Genomic DNA, 19793 nt, shown 5'->3' with positions numbered 1-19793 from the left:
GCACCTAAAAGTGCGACCTATGTTGACTGCTACTTTGAACGATTCCATGATCACATTTATGTTCGTGCAAACTCGTTTTGTGTGTTTGTATTTTCAAATACAGCTGCTCCATTATGTCGAGGAGCAGAGTGCTCAGAGGTCAGCAATTTTACGCGTGTTCGACTTCATGCGGCGCTGCAAGAACCGTCAGGCGGATGATGTCAACGCCTGCGAAAGCGACTTGGGAAATCACAAGTAGAGGTCTAATTTCGAATCGCTCTTGCGGTACTTTGATGTCAACGAACTCCTAACGCAACAACTCCTCCCTCCAACACAAAGAACCAGTCCGCGTCACCACCAGCGCCACCGGTAATTGGCTTACGTGGTCTTGAGCTTCTCTTGATGGCATATATGCACGGGTACGTAAATGAACACTTTTCTGAAAACTGACATGTGTGTGCACAATATTTTTGTTGAAACCGGAGAGGTTGAAATGTCCGTTTATGAAAATAGCCCCCCATGTGTAAACGTATCCAAAGACTATAACAAGTACTAATACACTGAATAGAGTATTCAGACATTTAAGTAGGAGACTTTTTTTGTTCTTTCCTACCAGACAATCATATTTTGGGGACAAATTGGGGGTTAATGTTAGGGATTTTGATCCAGGACCAACAACTATATTGATTTAGGAACATGTCCTACTTAAATAAATCATGTCATGGTTTACGACACACCTTTAGGCTCTCTCAGGCTCTTCAAAAATGGGAAACGTAATGTAGGTCTGACATATAACTAAAAGGTTCATCCCACAAAAACAGATCCTATAATTACTGAGACTTTGAGCAAAGCACATCCACGGATTGGTCCAGGATGGACCACCTTGATTGTAAAAACCAAATATTCCAATACAATAAAAAGTAAAAACTCTGTAATACAAAACTGTATTAAAACAGCATTGCTGGTGGTCTTATCACACTGTAATATAGCTGGTATCCCAACTAGGCTTTCTCACCAGACATCTTTGATCAACCAGCAAGTCTATATGAGCTCTCAACCAGCAAAAATATCCTTTCAGCAGACAGATGTAACAATATTCATACTGTATGCCACATCCTGAATTCAAGGGCAAGACATACAACAGACAGGAACGGGGGTGGGCGATTATCTACAGTAGCCTTGAATTTGAAGGGACTTACAGTGATAAGACACCTGGAAAAACACTTATCCTTCTAGGTCACGCTACTGACACAAGCACCCTTCAACTTGAATAACAAAGTGTGAGCCCATAAAATCCAAAAACGGAAAACTTTCCCAAAGAGAGCATTGCCATATGCCATAACTCATATTATCTAAACAAGGTTTCTGTACTTGAGCAGATTCCCTATATATTTCATAAATCATTTCAACGTTAGCCGTCTCATCCTTTATTGAGAAAGAGGACATTCGGAGACCATGGGTACATTTCTGCAGCCCTGGATGATGATTTCCTTAAGATCAAACGTAACCTGAACTTCAAAGACAGACTTATTTAAAACTATACTTATGTGAGAGAAACATTATTTTAAGATCAAAGCTCATCTCATAATTATCCAGCAAAATGAAATATTTGATAGGAAAGTTAATAATGAAACCCGTGAAACGTTTAAAGCAAGGGTGCAGCTTGCTGGATCGCTTTGCATTTGTGTTAGTCATGTTATTAAAACTGGAAATATGGGTAATTTGTTTTGTTCTCACACAATAATGATATCCTTTAAATCTGTGGCTAATACTACCAGAACAATGGAAATAAAATGGCTGCTTTAAAAGTGTTGCGTACAAAAATGTCTACAGGACTCGTCCCTGAACCTCCCTATAGGACATATGTAAGAAAGTTTAGGTGACTTGCACTGGAAATTAAACTGAAACAAATGCTGGTTTGGTTTTATCTACAGTGGCCGGTTGCATAAACATAGCCGTGACGTTAAGACTCCGTCTTAAGTATGATTCTGACTAACTAGCAATTAGTTAGGGCTAATCAGTCTTATTATTTGGATTGAAATTAGACCAATCTACCTTTCTATGTAACATACTTAAAACAGTTATGATCAGTCTTGAAGAAAAAAAATCATGACTAACTTTTAAAGCTAGTCTTAAAGTTTTATGCAACCGGCCCCAGGTAATATTATGCTCTATAGACTCTGTAAATGGTGCATGTGCATTTAGACTAAACCAGCAGCCAAAAAGATGACCAAAAAATGGTCCCAAGCTGTCACTGGGGCAGTACCCTTTAAAAGTGGGGTGTGTACATTTTAGTGGTGTGCATCTAGTGGTGAGATTGCGAATTGCAACCAAAGCTCACCCCTCAATTTCAAAACGCATATGGTACCCCCACTAGGCTTGTGCCGGTGTTCGGTAATACGGTAAACCACGGTAGTAAAACTGCACGGTAGTGTTATTGAGGGGTCTTCAAATTACCGCGAAAAGATGTGCATTTTTTTCCCCTTTGACCGGTTCAAATTACACTGCACGGATGCTGCGTAGGTGTCACTCATACGCAGGTGCACACGTTATCAGACTCTCATGGAGAAGGATGGCGGAAGGATGATTGCTGCTGCTGACTATTTTTACACATTCTAAAAAAGTAAAGTATGGAAGGGTTTTGGCTTCGTGAAAAAACAAAGAGGGAGTGCTGGTGATAGACAATTTCCCTATGTGTAGAATATGTGGACGGAAAGGGTCTGCAAAATACGGGAACACTAACTTTATGCATATTCGAGACAATCATCCACAGTTCACGGAGATAAAGGTAAGATACATGGCATCATATTTCATATCTTGTGTCTAAATAATAACAGTTAAGTGTCCGCTTAGCAATGCTAAGGTCCGCTAGCTAACGTTACGTATGTCTAATATTATTACGTCTATTATGCTAACGTTATATTAGCTATCGCTTGCTATGTGGTAAAACATATTATTAATTATAGCTGACACTGAGCCTGACAGGTAACGTTAGGTTAATTACTTAATAAATAGACTAACTACAATTAATGTTAGTGCAAAATGCAGCTGCTAGAGTTCTTACCAGGTCACGCAAGTTCATATAACCCAAATTCCAGTAAGTTATTCCAACAAATTCCAACACTGGTAAGTTATCTTTTACAAAAAAAATTAATCTTCTAAATTGTGTTTTATGTATATTTTAATTGTGTACATTATGTATATTTTCATTGACTGCTAAATGCGTTATGTAAATTGAGTTAAGGGATGTGTTACTCTCTAACTGTCAGTAATAATGACCATTTAAATATGTTATGTAATTTATTTGACTATATAGTTGAATACACAGTACAGTGGATACAAATGGACATATTTAGCTGTATGTGTTCTTTTACTAAAATGAAAGGAACACATATATTTATGTATCATATTTAATCATCACAAACAAGCAAAAAAGATCAGTAAGCTTTACCGTCTTTTTATTCTCTATAATTGTCTAAAATGCATCTTTAAGGCATGAAGTAATATTTTTCTTCTCTGTTTTACAGAGTATCCAATCATCTAGCAGTGCTGCTGCTGGCTCATTTTCAGCTGAAGCCATACAGTCAACGGTCAAAGTGGCTTTCCAACGTCAGGCTGCATATGGACTGATGATATTTTGCAATTTAATCATTTTAAACATTAAAGTTGACTGCTTTTGCAGTTTGGACTTTTTTATGTTTCAATCTGATTGGTTCAGTTTACATATTTCAACTGGGTATTGTTTTATTTATATCATTTTAACAAGTTAAAGTTATTAAACCTTTTATTTACACTATAACAATGACATTTGCTCTTCTTTTCAACCTGTTTTTGTAATGCATTTCAACACCGTGGTAATACCGTCTACCGTAATAAAACCTTCATAAATCACCGCAACATGAAAATTTAACACCGGCACAAGCCTAACCCCCACAGGACAAACATGTCTTCGCCTGAGACAACGTAGGGATGAAATGCTCTCTCTATAACAGTTTGTCCGTTTAGGGCTAGAAACATGACGGCAGTTTCTACGTAAGGGGACCCGCGATGTATGTAGATAAAATAGGCTCATACTAAGGTAATAAAAACAATACAGTTTATTACAGTATGTAAGGTCTTTATACACCACTGATAACATATTTATGTATATTATATTGCATTTCTGTCAATAGATCCTCATTAAAGTTACACAATGCACCTTTAAACAGGTTCTAATAGAGTTGGTCGATATGGCCCATTTTCAGATCGTCCTGTCATCAGCCTGTGAGATCGCCGATACACGATAGTATCGGGGGGTGGGGCAGTAGTTTACTCATTTCTTTTTTCGTTCATTTTTTACTTATTTATGACAACTAACTTGATTGTTGAACGAAAAAGAAGCAAGGGCAACACTGTCATTACCGCAACCTTCTTAAAACTGATGCCATTAATTCGAGCGCGTCATTAAATGTCTGCGTGTCAGTTTGCGGGAATAACACACTCGCTGGTTTTAACCCTCTGCGCACTAGTGCAAGGAAATGTCAGAGCCGCGTGTATTACAAGCTCGTGTGCGAGGAAGAGTACGAATCATGCACATTACAAGTTCGGGTGCTAAAAGGAGTCCATGCTGCACGCATTCAGGTCCAAGCAAGAGTCCAAAGTGAAGCCCACAAACTCTTTCATGCGAGGAAAAGCACGCAATGTGCATGTTAATGTGAAACTATGATGATAATAATAACCATCGCCAACTATCGTCATGAAAGCCTGCTATTGATGATATGTCTGACAGTCATCGGTACATGATACTATCATCTATCGGCACAACCCTAGGTCCTAATAGGTACAGATATGTATACATTCGGTACCAATATGTTCAGGCTATATTAACATATAATCCTTTCATCAGAAATCCAGCATCAGAACCACAGAAGATCCAAAAACAACAAATCTAGATGGGGTTAAGAAACAACAAAAAGAAATGGTACAATGTTGAAAATCCTCAAGAATATAATGCAAATACAGATGAAAATTTGTGTTTGTCGAACCGACATAATGCACAAAGAAAATCCCCCCCCCCCAAAAAAAATGGGGAGAGGGGTGAAGGGAAATACAGATAAAAGGAGGGTGAGAACACAGAGGAAGGTGTTACTTGACTTTCCATATCTCACTAGAACACATCAGATGTAGATGCTTGACTGCTGGCAAATCCTGGATGAGATGTTACCATGGTACCCACTGAATAAAAAGCTTAACACTCCCAAGATAAAACACATCACACACGCACCTGTACGCTTGCTTGCTTCTCCAAAAGCAAACAGCACATACTGAACAGGTCAGTTGTATTGTTTATATATCTCATTGTATAGTTGTCTTGTTTATATATGTGACTCTGGACCACAAAACCAGTCATTAGTCGCACGGGTATATTTGTAGCAATAGCCAACAATACAGTACAGTAGGGCTGCCTAATGATTAGTCGTGACTATTCATTTGCAGAATAAAAGTTTTTGTTTACATAATTACTATACACAGTACATCAACATATATAATGTATATATAAATACACACACATGCATGCATAATTTTAAGGAAACAAATATTGATATAATAAATACTTATATTTTATATCATATAAATTATATGTAAATATTAAAAATGTATATACACATGCTACTATGTTTTAAATATATACATGCATGTGTGCATTTATATATACATAATTATTATACACATTACACACACACATTTAATATGTAAACAAAAACTTTTATTCTGCAAACGATTAGTTGCGAATTATCAATTTTTATGCAAAAAACAACATCAGGATATTAAGTAAACATCATCTACCATGAAGATATTTTGCAAATTTCTAGGGATGCACCGGTATGAAAATGTTGGCCGTTACCGATATTTGGGGGCCGATAACCGATTTTTCGACAGATTGAATGTCCAGGTTCATTTCCATATACAGTATGCTTCACATACCTAAATAGCCAATGAAAACTTGTGAAATCATGTCATCTGATTTTCACGTACCCGTTTGGTGTCAAAGCTGTCAATCACGCCGCATATCTTCCGCCTGTGAAGCATCTCGCCGGTCTCGTAAAGTTTCATCGAAGCTCAGCACTGGATATAGCCGAATAAACATGACAATGACTTTCCTTCGAGGTAAACGTTTCCCCCGGACGCCAGACTAACATCTATGAGTTACTTAATTACGGTAGGACTGTGCAAACAAAGTATCTGTCTAGCATTGGTGTTATACGCTGGGGATTTCCCCACCACTTTGTGAAAGCATTTGGTTAAAATGTTCTGAAAAATCAAGCGATGCTTAAGACTGGTTTTGTGGTCCAGTGTCACATTGCGTTGTATGCTGATGGTGTGTTTTCTTGTACATGTGTAATGAAATTCATTGTAATCATTTATTAAACGCGCTGCTGTTTTCTACGTTGTGGTGCTTTGGCACTGTTTGGTTGAGCTGGTGTTGCAGGGACTTTGTCAGTGTATTGATTCATTGTCCCTTCATAGCTTGCAAGAGACATTTAATACACTTATAATTAATATTAAATAAAGTAAGCGTATTTAACTAAGACGTAGGCTATTTAATAAACTGAGCGTATTCATCTGTCAATACGAAACGCGACTTGGCCATTCTAATTAATGATCGGAAGAACGCGTATCGATCACAGTTACTATAAAATATGCACGCATGTCCATTTAAACTCAATTTTGGTCAAATGTGGATTATATCATTACACTGGCAAGAATATGGTTACATGTAAATATGCCGTACCAAGCATGACAACGCTACATTCAACTGCTTTTGATATACGGTGTTTTTTTCACTTCCTGAAAAGTAACCGTTTTGGACATACGTGAGTTTCATCGGGCAGCGACGATATACTTCCTGAACTTCAGCCAGCTCCTTGTTTCCTGTCTGCCATTATTGGACAAACTGACCAATCCAGGTGCGCCTGATTATTGTTGTTGTGACTACTGAGGTCAGGCACACCTGGATTAATCAGTCCGTCCAACACTGGCAGACAGGAAACAAGGAGCTGGCCGAAAAAGTTCAGGAAGCAGTGCAGCTGGGCATAAAGCCTACTGAGCTAATTCGGGTCCAACAGTTGCGCTCATGCAGAGAGGACAATTATAAATCCCCTGGAATAAATGCTTCTTTAGCCAATGTGATGTTACCAGAGCCCAGCAGGAGCGGACGGGCCCATTATCATGCTGGCTAAACATCATTTATCAGAGCTTGACAACATTAGCACAGACGCTAATGAACAAACAACGACCACAAACACACCACAGGGACGACTCTTTAATGTTGAACTGAGATTAGGCATTAATCACCGATCTCGAGTCGGGGTCGTACGAGAGCAATGACTCCAAGAGGGATGAACTTCCAAAATTCCATTGCCATTACAGCATCCTGATGCTTTTCCTGGCACTCCTTCCTTATGCAATGCAGCTATTGAAGGTCTAGTTAATTTATTTAACATGAGGTGGTCTGAAACCAGTGACATTGTTAAAAACATTACCCACAGAAATTACTGGCATGGTGTACTCATACTTTCAAAAAAAGAAAATTAGAGGTAGAGGTAATGAAAATAACGATGATAGCATGCTTGACGTTCCCAGCTGTTTCCAAGGTTGGCGAAATGACATCAACACATCCAGATACAATACCTAATATATTAACAGCTAAAAGAAGCCCGACAGCGAAATGGACCACTGCTTTTCTTACCGTAAATAAAAGAATATGAATAATCTGAATGATATCTAGATTATATAGTGCAAAAAATTATTTGTGAAAGTATTTACAGTAGAGATCAGCGTCTCTCCTAAAACCCAATATAAGCATTTACACCAATTACTCACCCTGTCTTTATCATCCGCCACATCACAAAGCACATCATCCAAGTCCAAAATGCCCCCATCTCCGTGTTCTAACCGATGAACTTGTATCCAGTATCCCGGGTCCTAAGAAAGGATAAGGAAAGAGATTTCCAATGATTTATGTTTCTGTATTGACACATTTGAATTTTAATGTCCTTCCAAACTGTCTCACACCAGTTGAGACAAGATTTCATATTACACAAGTATAACATATATGTCTTTTATCTGTTGAGAGCATGCGATGCCTTAAAATGCTTGCTGGGTAGGTACGAAATGAATACAGTAGGTAGGTATGAAAGAAAGTTGAGACAGTATGAAATGCTAAATAAATTCAATACCTGGCTTACGTACACACATTAAACATCAAACAGCTTACTCATAACAAAAAGCTTCAGTGTGACAATTTATGTGGAGCACACTTAAATCTTATTGAAACTAATCTGGATTGTATGCATCCAAATGACATCAATAAACACACCAATAGCCAGTGATTTTGATATTTTATGGGCTTGAAACTGTGTGTCCTGGATGAACTCGGCTCATGTGAACCACTATAATCTCATAACTGGGCACAGCTGGACAATCCCACAGTCAGCTTTGCATCTACAGACTCTGGATGAGCTTCAAAGTGAACTCGTGATGAAGATGAACATGGGGAAAATTGGGGTCGAACAGAGATGGAATGTAAACCTTTCCTGCCTATGTTATCGTCATGTGTCTTCTCATTATATACTCAAGTTGATTTATAAGTACAGACAAATAAACTTGCATGCACAAAAACTTGCAGTTTGGTGCATTTGTTGTTTTACAGATATACTACTTTTTTCATTCATTTATAAAACAAATATGTTTTTTAATATTATTATTTGTGACCCTGTCTGTGAAATCCAGACTAAGATTTTATAATCTATTTATTAGATTATGAGCATATAAATTTGATTTCAATCATTGACATGACCTTACTCGGTTAATATTAAAGATATCAAGGTTATATTTTACACTGAAAAAAAAAGATTCATTCAATTTACTCAATTTTTTTAAGGTAAGTGGTTGCAATCAATTTATTTAAGCTACATTTAAACAAAAGTTTTTTGTTTTGTTTTGCCTTTATAATTTTTTTTTAAATGTAGATTAAATAAATTGATTGCAACCACTTACCTTAAAAAAAAATTGTAAATTGAATGAATCATTATTTTTCAGTGCACTGTAAAAAATCCTTGTTGCACTTAAATTTTTCAAGATTAATCAACTTAAATTTCCAAATCATTGTAACTTTCTTGACTAGTCGCAAATTGCTATAAATTATAAAAAATTGAATTAGCTTAAGCTTTTTTTACTTAATTTTATAGCAACTCGTCATTAGTAAAAAAATAATTGTTTTTTTAAATTGATTAAACTTAAGAAATTAAGTGCATCAATTAATTTTTACACTGTAGGAGCATGTAGAAAATAGCAAATCACAAAAAATCACTTTAGCTGGGTTTTTTTATAGACTGGGTCAGTTTTCTGTTTTATCTTCTATATTTTCCATTTGTTTCCAATTTTTTTTTTTTTTTTTTTTTTGGATGCTCTGTTGTTTTTGGTCACAAATTGTGATGGTTTATTGATGGTCTCATTTATGGTCTTTTAAAGTTATGCAAAACCAGTCTTAAAGGGTACATATCATGAAAATCTGACTTTTCATGTTTAAGTGCTATGATTGGGTCCCCAGTGCTTCTAGAAAATGTGACCCATTAACCCATCCAGTAACCCAAGGTAAACCATTCTCTGCAAGCATGTGAAAAAATAGGTCATTTAAATTTGGCTCCCCTTGTGATGTCCTAAGGGGATCTTATTATAATAATACCGCCCCTTAATCTGCACTATTCAACTACGGCACTGTCATTTAGTAAACAAAGAGAGAGAGAGAATAATTGACAGCACAACTGAGGTTTAATTTCATAGAGACAGAGCGCAGTTATGCAAATTTGAAAAACACGCCCACCGGGGGGGAATACAATCCAACCGTCTCCATTGACTTTGTATGGCGAGAGGCCGCCTCCTTGTCATTTCTGGCTTATAACAAAAAACAGAATAATGCCTAAAGGCTTCTGTGTGACAATATGTACAGCTAACAAGCCAAAGAACCCAGAAATAAGTTTTTATAAGCTGTCGAGCCGTAAAACCCAGTCTTTAAGGATCGCCGACTACGTTTCCCCCTAGTGGACGCAGTTCTACTAATATGAGTACTATGAAAAGTTGCCTGTTTTCCACTTTTGTGTCTTTAAACGCTCGTTTTTTGAGGTCGACAGCTTATAAAAACGTATTTCTGGTTTTTTTGGCTTGTTAGCTGTACATATTGTCACACAGCAGCTTTTAGGCATTATTCTGTTTTTTGTTATAAGCCAAAAATGACAAGGAGGCAGCCTGTCGCAATACAAAGTCAATGGAGACGGTTGGATTGTTCCCCCCCCCGGTGGGCGTGGTTTTAGGTTATGACGCGCTGCGCTCTGTCTCTATTATGGTGATCTGTGTTTGCATTAGCTCATTTGCATTTTAAAGGACACACCCCAAAACGGCAAATTTTTGTTCACACATACAAAGTGGAAATGTTAACATGTTATAATAAATTATCTATATGATATTTTGAGCTGAAACTTCACATATGTACTCTGGAAAAACACCAAAGATATATTTTACATCTTTAAAAATGTCCCCTTTAAGTAGCACAGGTATATTTGTAGCAAAAGTCAAAAATACATTGTATGAGTCAAAATGATAGATTTTTCAATCATAGATCAAGTTCAATGAAGATATTTTGTAAATTTCCTATAGTAAATACAATATATAAAAATGTATTTATCATTAGTAATGTGCCAGGATTTCCCGCAGAAAATTAGTTAGTTAGTGTGGTAGGGTTGGGCAGTTGGCGGGTCAATCAAAGGGGCGGGGCTTATGGGTCATGATGAAAATTAAAATATTTTTATTTAAAACATTACAATAAAACGTAATTTTGAAGAAACTATGACAGAAAATGAACACATACTAGATTATTAATGAATTAAATGTTTTTACCTCTAACGGAAATAGCTGTGTGATGAAGTGAAACTAAAGGGTTAATAAACACAAACTAAAGCAGATGTTGTAGACGTCTGGCGAACGATGATGGATAGCGCACAAAAATTGTAAAAACGGATTATTTCCCACTATTAATTACATTATCTTAAAGGAGTGTAACTCCTGTAGTATCAAAATAATGCACATAAATAACGTGAGCAAGAGCGCTCAACAATTATATCTAACAGGCACGTGAAACCCTAGCAGGATGCTCAAACAACAAAATCACCAGTTAACTTACTTTAACACTAGAAAAACTATAGACTAATACAATAACAGGCTTAAATAACCCCAAAACATAAGTCCACTTACAGTTCTCACGGATACGTGTTTTATCAACTGGCTATCCTCCAGACATGACGGACCACGTCTTTATCTTATTTCGGCCATGTGGCACGCGTGCACACTCGCGGTGTGAAGTGCGTCCATGCTATTCTCCAAGATGTTTTATCAACTGGCTAGTTATCCTCCAGACAGTGACGGACTGGGACACGTCTTTCTCATTTCGGCCGTTTTTTTTTTAAAGACGACCTAGTTTAGGTGGTAAGGTTTCCCAGCTTAGGCGGGTCTCCTGAACTGCAAAGTGCCTCTGGAAACTCTGTGTTGCTAAGGACTTTATTTAAAGGCGATTTTCTCAATATTTAGATTTCTTGCACCCTGAGATTTAAGATTACCAGACACAGGTGTGTCTCCCAGGGTCACATATAATAACACTTCATAAAATGTATATCGCAACAACAATAATGTATACATAAACATATGTATGGCGTTAAACAATCAAATCAAAATAAACACAAATGTGAAAACATTCTTGATAAATGTCAACAAGTTTATCCAAGTCTTAAGAGTATTACTCTGGCAGACATTTTCTGGCCACAAACCCAAAACAGGACTCAGCAAATATCTGAACAAATTCGGTGCTAAGACATGCACTGCTGCTGGCCAGCGTTTTGCCCTTCCACATTCAAAGAGGTTGAAAAACTCAGCAACTAACATGCGGATTTGAGATCGATGGGCCCCATTATTGGCAAAAGATGGAAATGAAATGAAGTAAAGATTTGTTCTCATCTTTAAAGGGATGAGTCTGTGATGCAGTAATTATTTATGAAACGGGGTGCTGGCGGGGACAGTTCAAGCCTTTTTTGTGTGATTTAGGAATGTCTGCAAATAATGGAGAAGAAATAGGGAATCAAAGTGACGGTTAATGAGTAATATAAAAAATGAAATATTAAGCATGACGGAAAGACAGATGGGCCAAGATTCTCGAGAGAAACATCTGTACTTTACTATATAGGAAAATGTGTCATGATAGCACACATATATATACACACCTTTAAACATGCAACTGACTGTCCAAAGTCTGTTTTTACTCAAATCCCAGGGTCATGGGTTCAAAAATGCATTACAGGTAGCTTGTGCTACTTTTAGTATAAAGTTTTTCTAAGAAATACAACTAAACCTCTCTTTTCCACATTATGTGGTCATGCATTCATACAATGTAGCCAAACCTGACAGTGGTCAACCACCAAACTAAATACAATTTCTGGCTAGTCCATTGTGCCTTTATGAGAAAGAAAAGCATGATTAATCTAATGACTTGTGTTTTACCATAATGGTATACTGAATATCCTGTATATGAAACTCATATGTGACACAATGACCTGTGGGGTTTGCCGCCTTTATGCAAGGGGAAAAAACTACGAATTATTAATTCAAAGATAACAAAATATATTTTGGAATCTACAAGTAGGCCTAGACGTGAACTTCCTCTAGCAGGACGTGGCTTTTGCAAGTCTTGTGTTGAAGTATTCGCATTATTTCAAATTAACTTGACAAGGGGAAATTCATACTTAGCCAAATCATCAGTCATTTAGATACAAAACACTTTAATGCAAAACTTATTTTATCTACTAAGAACTGCAATATAATGCACTACTACCGTGCTTTGTATTTTACTGACGCTAGTGCTGCACAATTAATTGCATCGCAATCGCGATGTCAGCCTGTGCGATTATATGACAGCAAAATGTTGCAATTATATTAAATAAATAAATGTGTGGACTTGTTAACACAAACTTTCTGATAACAGTTTGATGATTTTCCTTGCCGTTTAAAAAAAGAAAGAAAAACGAACAAAAAAGGCAGTGCACGTGTGGCATGCACGTGTGTGGTGTGCGTCGTCACTTATACCAGAGCGAAAATGGATGCAGAGGAGGTTGACAGTGATCTGGTAGCTAAAAAAAAACTCTATGTCTGTTGTATAGGGGTATATTGGATTTAGGATTACTGACACTAAGCAGTTGCTACATCACGTGGCAATACGAAAACATTTCTAGTTTTACAAATACACATTTTAGCTAAACTGTGTGTGGATTTTCCTTAAAACCCATCAAGTTGACTCATGATACCATTTAGTATAATCGCAATCGCACATCTCAATATTAGCACCAATAACCGCAATGGGAAAAATTACCCAAATCGTGCAGCCCTAACTGACACACACACAGACTAAACAAGTGTCCTTTGTGTAGTATAACCTCCCCAACACATCTTTCATCAGTCCCTCACGTGTCCTAAGAAGAGGTCACCGCGTCTGAGAATTGATGATGGATGGAGATAACACTCCTGTATGGTTGAGATCAATGCGGACAGGGACACCATTGTCAACACATCATTTATTTCTCTATGAAATAACACAACTAGGTCGGAGTCACGGCACTGAACAAATTGAGCATCCTGGCTTGAGCCCAACACATTAAGGACACATCTACTGTATTACGATCCAGTTTAGGAGAGCAAAAAATTGTCTTCTTAAGTGAAAAGATTGTTAAAATACATTTTTAAAATATTATGCTTAAGTATATAATGTGATATTTAGAACTACAGAACTACTTTAAGAAGTACAAAAATACTCATACTGTAGATTTGTAAACTATAACTGTCTCCATTTCATTTTTCTCAAAGGAATCTGAATAGCTCGAAGCAATCATCAGTATAAACTAACCAGACCACATATTACCTTCACAAACAGTAACCCCATTGTTGCCGGCAACCTTTACAAGGAAACGCAAAGGAAGTGAACGATACAATAAAGACAGTCTCAAAGAAAACTAATTTGAGGTGATCTATACAAACCCTTCCAGAATTAACCACAGGCTGTTCTTCAGTGATATCAAAGAGGTTGGGGCAACATGTCATGACACTTTCAAAGCATATACTGGATAAAAGAGCTATTGTGAGCAACCAAGAGCTAGTAGAGAAAGATGCTTTATCTGGGAAGAGTGCATGTATACCCGGCCTGTGTAAATATTGTCTTTTATTTAATATACTGTACTTATTCAGAGCTGCACGTTTGATCAAGCCGGGTAAAATAGTACAATAGTGACAGTGAAGTGTCTGTAAAATTTAAAACATAATAACATAAATGAACCTAAATTGACCTTAGTTGCACAAAAGTCAGATTGCTTTGCTTCCTTTCAGGCACACAGAAGGATACTGTTTGGAAAATTCCTACAACATGCATGGATCACCAGGAATTTTTGTTTTGTCCACAACAAATACTGAAAATAGAGAAATACTAAAAAAGCCATTTAGGAGAAGTATATTTGTAGTGTTTTACACAATAAACATCAGAAAGTCATTTCGTAATGTGAAGAATGCCTCAGCACCTTATTGTTTACATTGAGAAAGTGGGTAAACAATTAATCTTTTAGAAACTTTAAAGGGACTGTAAGTAGGATTTTAAGTGTTTTATTAATGTCTTTATTCACAAATATGTCCTCGTTGGTGTCAAATGACCTCTGCCAGTGATCTGACTTTTCTTTGTAAGGTTAGAATTTCTTCTCTTTACTTGCATTGAACGGATAAGTCCAAGGAGGTTTCCATGTCGTTCCGCCATACTGATAAACTATAATAGCAGAGAGGGACAAAAAGCACTAACCTACCAACACGTTTACACAACGCGTTTTCGTTCAGACGCGTGAACCAGCTGAAACGGACACGGAGATCAGTGATTACATAACGGCTACCGTAGTTGCAACACGCATTTGGAAAAGCGAGGTGCTAGAGAGCACTATTCGTTTGAATGCAAAATACAATTTCACCACTAGAAGGGGGTAAATCCTACTTATTGCCCCTTTAATGTAATATTTTAACCATTAATGCAAATTATCTTGATTTTAATACAATTTGTCATTTACAGTATATGCAAAAAAACGATTACTTGTGGTAATCAGTATCAAATCAAAAACTTAAAATAATAGGTTGAACTGACTTGCAAAACTAAATTGTTTAAACGTTATGCTTTTTTAAAACAACTTGGTTTTGCAAGTCAATTCAACCTACTATTTTAAAGTTTTCTTAAAAAAGTTCACATAATTCAAGTTGAGATTGTTTGAGTTAAATATTAAGCTTCATATTTTAAGTTAAAGTAGCATAGAAATATGGTTTAATGTAATAAAAATGCTGAAATTTTTTTCATTGTATGGTAAATATATGAAGAGTTTTGTAGCATTCCAATTAATATCAATTCAACTGCATTTGTTTTTTTTTTTTATTTAAACCTTCATAACTTAAAAAATTCAGCTAAGTAGCACCATAAAACAAAATAATAACATGATAACATAATAAAAAACATGTTTTGACAAAAATGTTAAAAACGGATTTATCTAGTTTTGCAACAAAACTCTTCATATTTTAAATATGCCTGACAACATTATGGGGTTAAACCACTTTTGTGAAACCCATTCTTGCTCTCATCTTTCATTCTTACGTCACTTCATCCAGTTGTGATAACATCAATGCGGATCTTATCATAGCCACCATCATTAAACCACAATTCATATCTGGTTCAGTACAAGGAGACATGTTTATCAAGAATGACAAGTATTTCTATTTGTGCACCTTACGTTTTAAATCAGGGCACCATTATGGGGTTAAAGCCCACAACAACACACACGTCTAAGAGAAATGTCAAATGTAGAAATACAATTTATTTTAAACTAAGGGAAATGGTATTTCAAAGAGATGAAAACAAAATAAACTTTATGTTCAAAAATTAAATCACACAATGTGGTGAATGTGAATAGCCGATAATATGCTGAGAGACGTGTCACGTGAGTGACACTTAAATAAACGTGTATGACAGGTACTAAATCACTTTTCTTGAGTCAATAACTTAGTTCAAAAACTGTAGATATACATAAAAAAAACGTTTAATTATTATATATCTTGGTATAATCTTGTTGATTCTTTCCAATAAACTGTTAGCAGGTTTTGTGCATTCAAATATTGTATAAAAAATATGAAATTGGATTCTAATGTTGAGAATGAGTTTTTGATTGCCGTTATTTAAGTTTGTCTGAGGAAATATATGTTACTACATACATGATTATGTATAAAATACTACAAAAACCTAAAAAATAGTTTAATACTGTTGACATGATGTGTAATTATCTGTAATGTGGTTAGGAATATTTGGGTATTTCCAGCCTCTGTATATGTCTCTATGACCTGAACAATGATGTCATTAATTGACTTTAATAGGTAAACTGCACTTTTAGAAACAAATGGTCAACAAGGTTCTAATATAGTCCATTGGGTATACATTTGGTACTCTTTAGGTCCAAAGGTGAGAGGGAACTGTAAAAGCTGGGGTACATATTTTAACAATTTTTTCTCAAAGTCAAAGTGTATTAATCAATGTTGATAAATTAATAAAGCTTTTATCTATTTCTTTACTTCCATAAAGATTATTATTTCTAATCAGAACTTGCTCTCATGTATAGCTTACTAAATCAATGAATTCAGAAAACTAAACCTGGATTTGATATACCTGGGTAGTTTCACAAAGTTGTGTCTCTCTGGCAGCGGTCATTGGTTTTTAATACTAGTTTAAATATTTCACAAATGTTAGGTCATAAACATATTTTAAAAGTTGCAGTTTTAAGCAGTTTAATAACTACAGTTTGGATGTGATCCATATGATCTAAAGTATGTGGACACCCCCTTAATTCTATAGCATTAAGATTTGGCTAAACTGTTTGGCAAGTCTCATTTTCTCTTCTAGCCCAGAGCAAAAATATTGAAATCATTCAGGTATGAATCAATTTGACTTGACAAAACATCTCTAGGATGAACTGGAACACTGCATGTGACCTAGCATCCGTATCTGACCTTATTGATGCTGTCCTGGGCATTTTAACTTTTACATGCTTTCAGTTTCATAAATTGCTTGTGTTTTTTTTTTAACTATTCATTTATTTAAAAAAAAAAAACATTACATGTAATATTAAATGACATGCACTGTAAAACAAAAATACAGCATGAAGTTAAAACAACTTGCTAACAAGCCAATTTAACACACTATTTTAAGTTTTGACTTGTGATAAGTTGACATAACTTATATTAAAAAAATTAAATTGTTTAACTTAATTTGTTAAGTTAAAGTAACATTAAAATGTTGATTTGATATCATTTTTACAGATTGGTGCGAATACTCTCCACAGTTCACAATAACAATTTTACAGATGAGAAATTAGAAAATAAAAGTAGAAAATAAATAAAGTATTTATTTTCTATTTTATTTTCTAAATAAAGTAGAAAATAAAAGAAAAAATTAAAAGAAATCTATAAAATAAGATCAAATTCCTGGTATCAAATCTTCACACTGGACCTAGTAAATTATAAAAAAACAGTAAAATATATATTTACAAAGTATGAATATAAAAAATGAAATAGTTAAAACAAGTGCACTATATAAAGAGTGCTTGTTTATAATATTATTTCATATTTCACTAAACCGTATTATAATATTTAATGACAGTTAATCTAGTAACACAACAAAAGCTTCCACCCTAATCTGCCATTCATGGGAAATTAAAAATTGGGCAACCTTGGCATCTCAAAATGTGTTCATATGTGACCTACTTTAGTCTATTGTCGAAACCACGCTGTGACAACATGAAACGCAAAGCTCTGAACTCTATTATCAAAAACTTTAAAAAGTGTTGATAGGCACACATTTCCAGAGGCCTAAAACTCATTAATATCTGATAAAAGATGTACACGTAACGGCACGTCTGGAGGCGAATATATACACAATACTGGCACTCAGTCAACATCAGGTTTCACAGGGCACACACACATACAAGGCAATAAAAGATGCAGTTTTAGGGACACAATTGACTTCACTGTGAATGAGGCGGACGCCTCTACATTCCCTGTGGCACATTCATCATGTTGAGACTCGCTTGCTGCTGTTTAAGAATACGAATGTACTGTGTCCTGTTATAAGACCTCAATAAAGAGATTTAGAGATTGGGAAAAGGTGCAGCTTTCAAATGCTGCTTCAAACTCTCTAAATTAAAAATTAAAACACTGTATGATTTCATGGCTTGTCACTGATATATGAATAAAAAATGAGCAAATAAATTAATAAGGACTACTACCGTGGGTTCACACCAGCCGCGTTTCAGGCGTCAAATCCGCATCTACCGCATCTAGTTTGTCGCTTAAACATTTTGCGTCATGGGAGGGGCTTCTGCGACGCCGCTCGCTTCCTGTAATCATGTCACTACTAGAACAAGCTCCTGATTGGTTAACACGGCGCGTTTTTCCGCCAAAGTTCAAAATTTGCACAATTGTCGCAAAATTGTCGAATGAAGCGAAATCGCGTCAACGTGTCTTTACATGGACTTAACATTGAAATCACTCGTCCTTGACACCTCTACCATGGCTGGTCTGAACGCAGCACTACACCGATATCTAGTTAAAGGATTAGTCCATTTTCTTAAAAGAAAAATCCAGATCATTTACTCACCACCATGTCATCCGGGGTGTTGATGTCTTTCTTTGTTCAGTCGAGAGGAAATTATGTTTTTTGAGGAAGATATGCAGGATTTTTCTCGTTTTAATGGACTTTAATAGACACCAACAATTAATACTTAACTCAACACTTAACAGTTTTTTTCAATGGAGTTTCGAAGGACTATAAACAATCCCAAACGAGGCATAAGGGTCTTATCTAGCAAAACGATTGTCATTTTTGACAAGAAAAATAACAAATATACACTTTTAAAGCACAATTTCTCGTCTAGGTCCGGTCCAGCGCGACCTCACGTAAATGCGTAGTGACGTAGGGATGTTACGTGTTACATATATAAAACGCAAATTTTAAACAATAAACTGACACAAAGACATTAATTAGTATCATTCCACATACAACAACGTCGGAACGGTCCTCTTTCAACACACTTGTAAACACTGGGGCGGAGTTTTGCGTTGCACTAGAGAGGTTGTAAGGAGCGCAGTGGTTTAAAACCAGCGAGTGTGTTGTTCCCGCTCCCTGGCATGCAGGACATTTTTGAGGGCCTGGGAGTTAATAAAGGGCTCGGGTTAATGGCATCGGTATTAAAAAGGTTGCGGTCATGACAGTGTTGCCCTTGATTCTTTTTTGTCCACCAATCAAGTGACTTGTCATAAATGAGTAAAAAATTTACAAATAAATAAATGAGTAAACTACTGCCCCGCCCCACGATACTATCGTGTTTCTCACAGGCTGACGATCGGACGATCTCAAAACTGGACATATCGCCCAACACTATAATGCATACCCGTGGAACATTTCTCAACCAATCAGAATAAAGCATTCAACAACCCTATGGTATAACCTGTCAGAATCCTGCCAGATCCTTGTTTGTATTTAGATCTAGTTTAGCATGGCAGGGTTCTGACAGTACATATGTTCTATGTGGGAGATGTGTGGTTTTAGTATTGATTTATTCTGACCACACATTTCCCGGGTCTCGTCACTTTTTCCCCGATCCCTTACTTGTGAT

The 19793-nt window shown here is 36.1% G+C and overlaps 1 protein-coding gene across 4 annotated transcripts in view; it reads right to left on the bottom strand.

Moving 5' to 3' along the window:
* The window catches only part of pard3aa (par-3 family cell polarity regulator alpha, a), a 557061-nt gene that overhangs the window by 479326 nt on the left and 57942 nt on the right, over positions 1–19793 (bottom strand). For all 4 annotated transcript variants that reach the window (XM_073864006.1, XM_073864007.1, XM_073864004.1 and 1 more), the window contains exon 2: positions 7843–7944. In XM_073864006.1, the coding sequence (XP_073720107.1) occupies positions 7843–7944 (102 nt within the window). The remainder of the gene's footprint in view (positions 1–7842; positions 7945–19793) is intronic.

The sequence above is a fragment of the Misgurnus anguillicaudatus genome, chromosome 25 (assembly GCF_027580225.2).
Source record: "Misgurnus anguillicaudatus chromosome 25, ASM2758022v2, whole genome shotgun sequence".
NCBI classification, from domain to species: Eukaryota; Metazoa; Chordata; class Actinopteri; order Cypriniformes; family Cobitidae; genus Misgurnus; species Misgurnus anguillicaudatus.
Note: the sequence above shows the minus strand (reverse complement) of the source record. Positions and strands in the feature narration are given on the sequence as shown.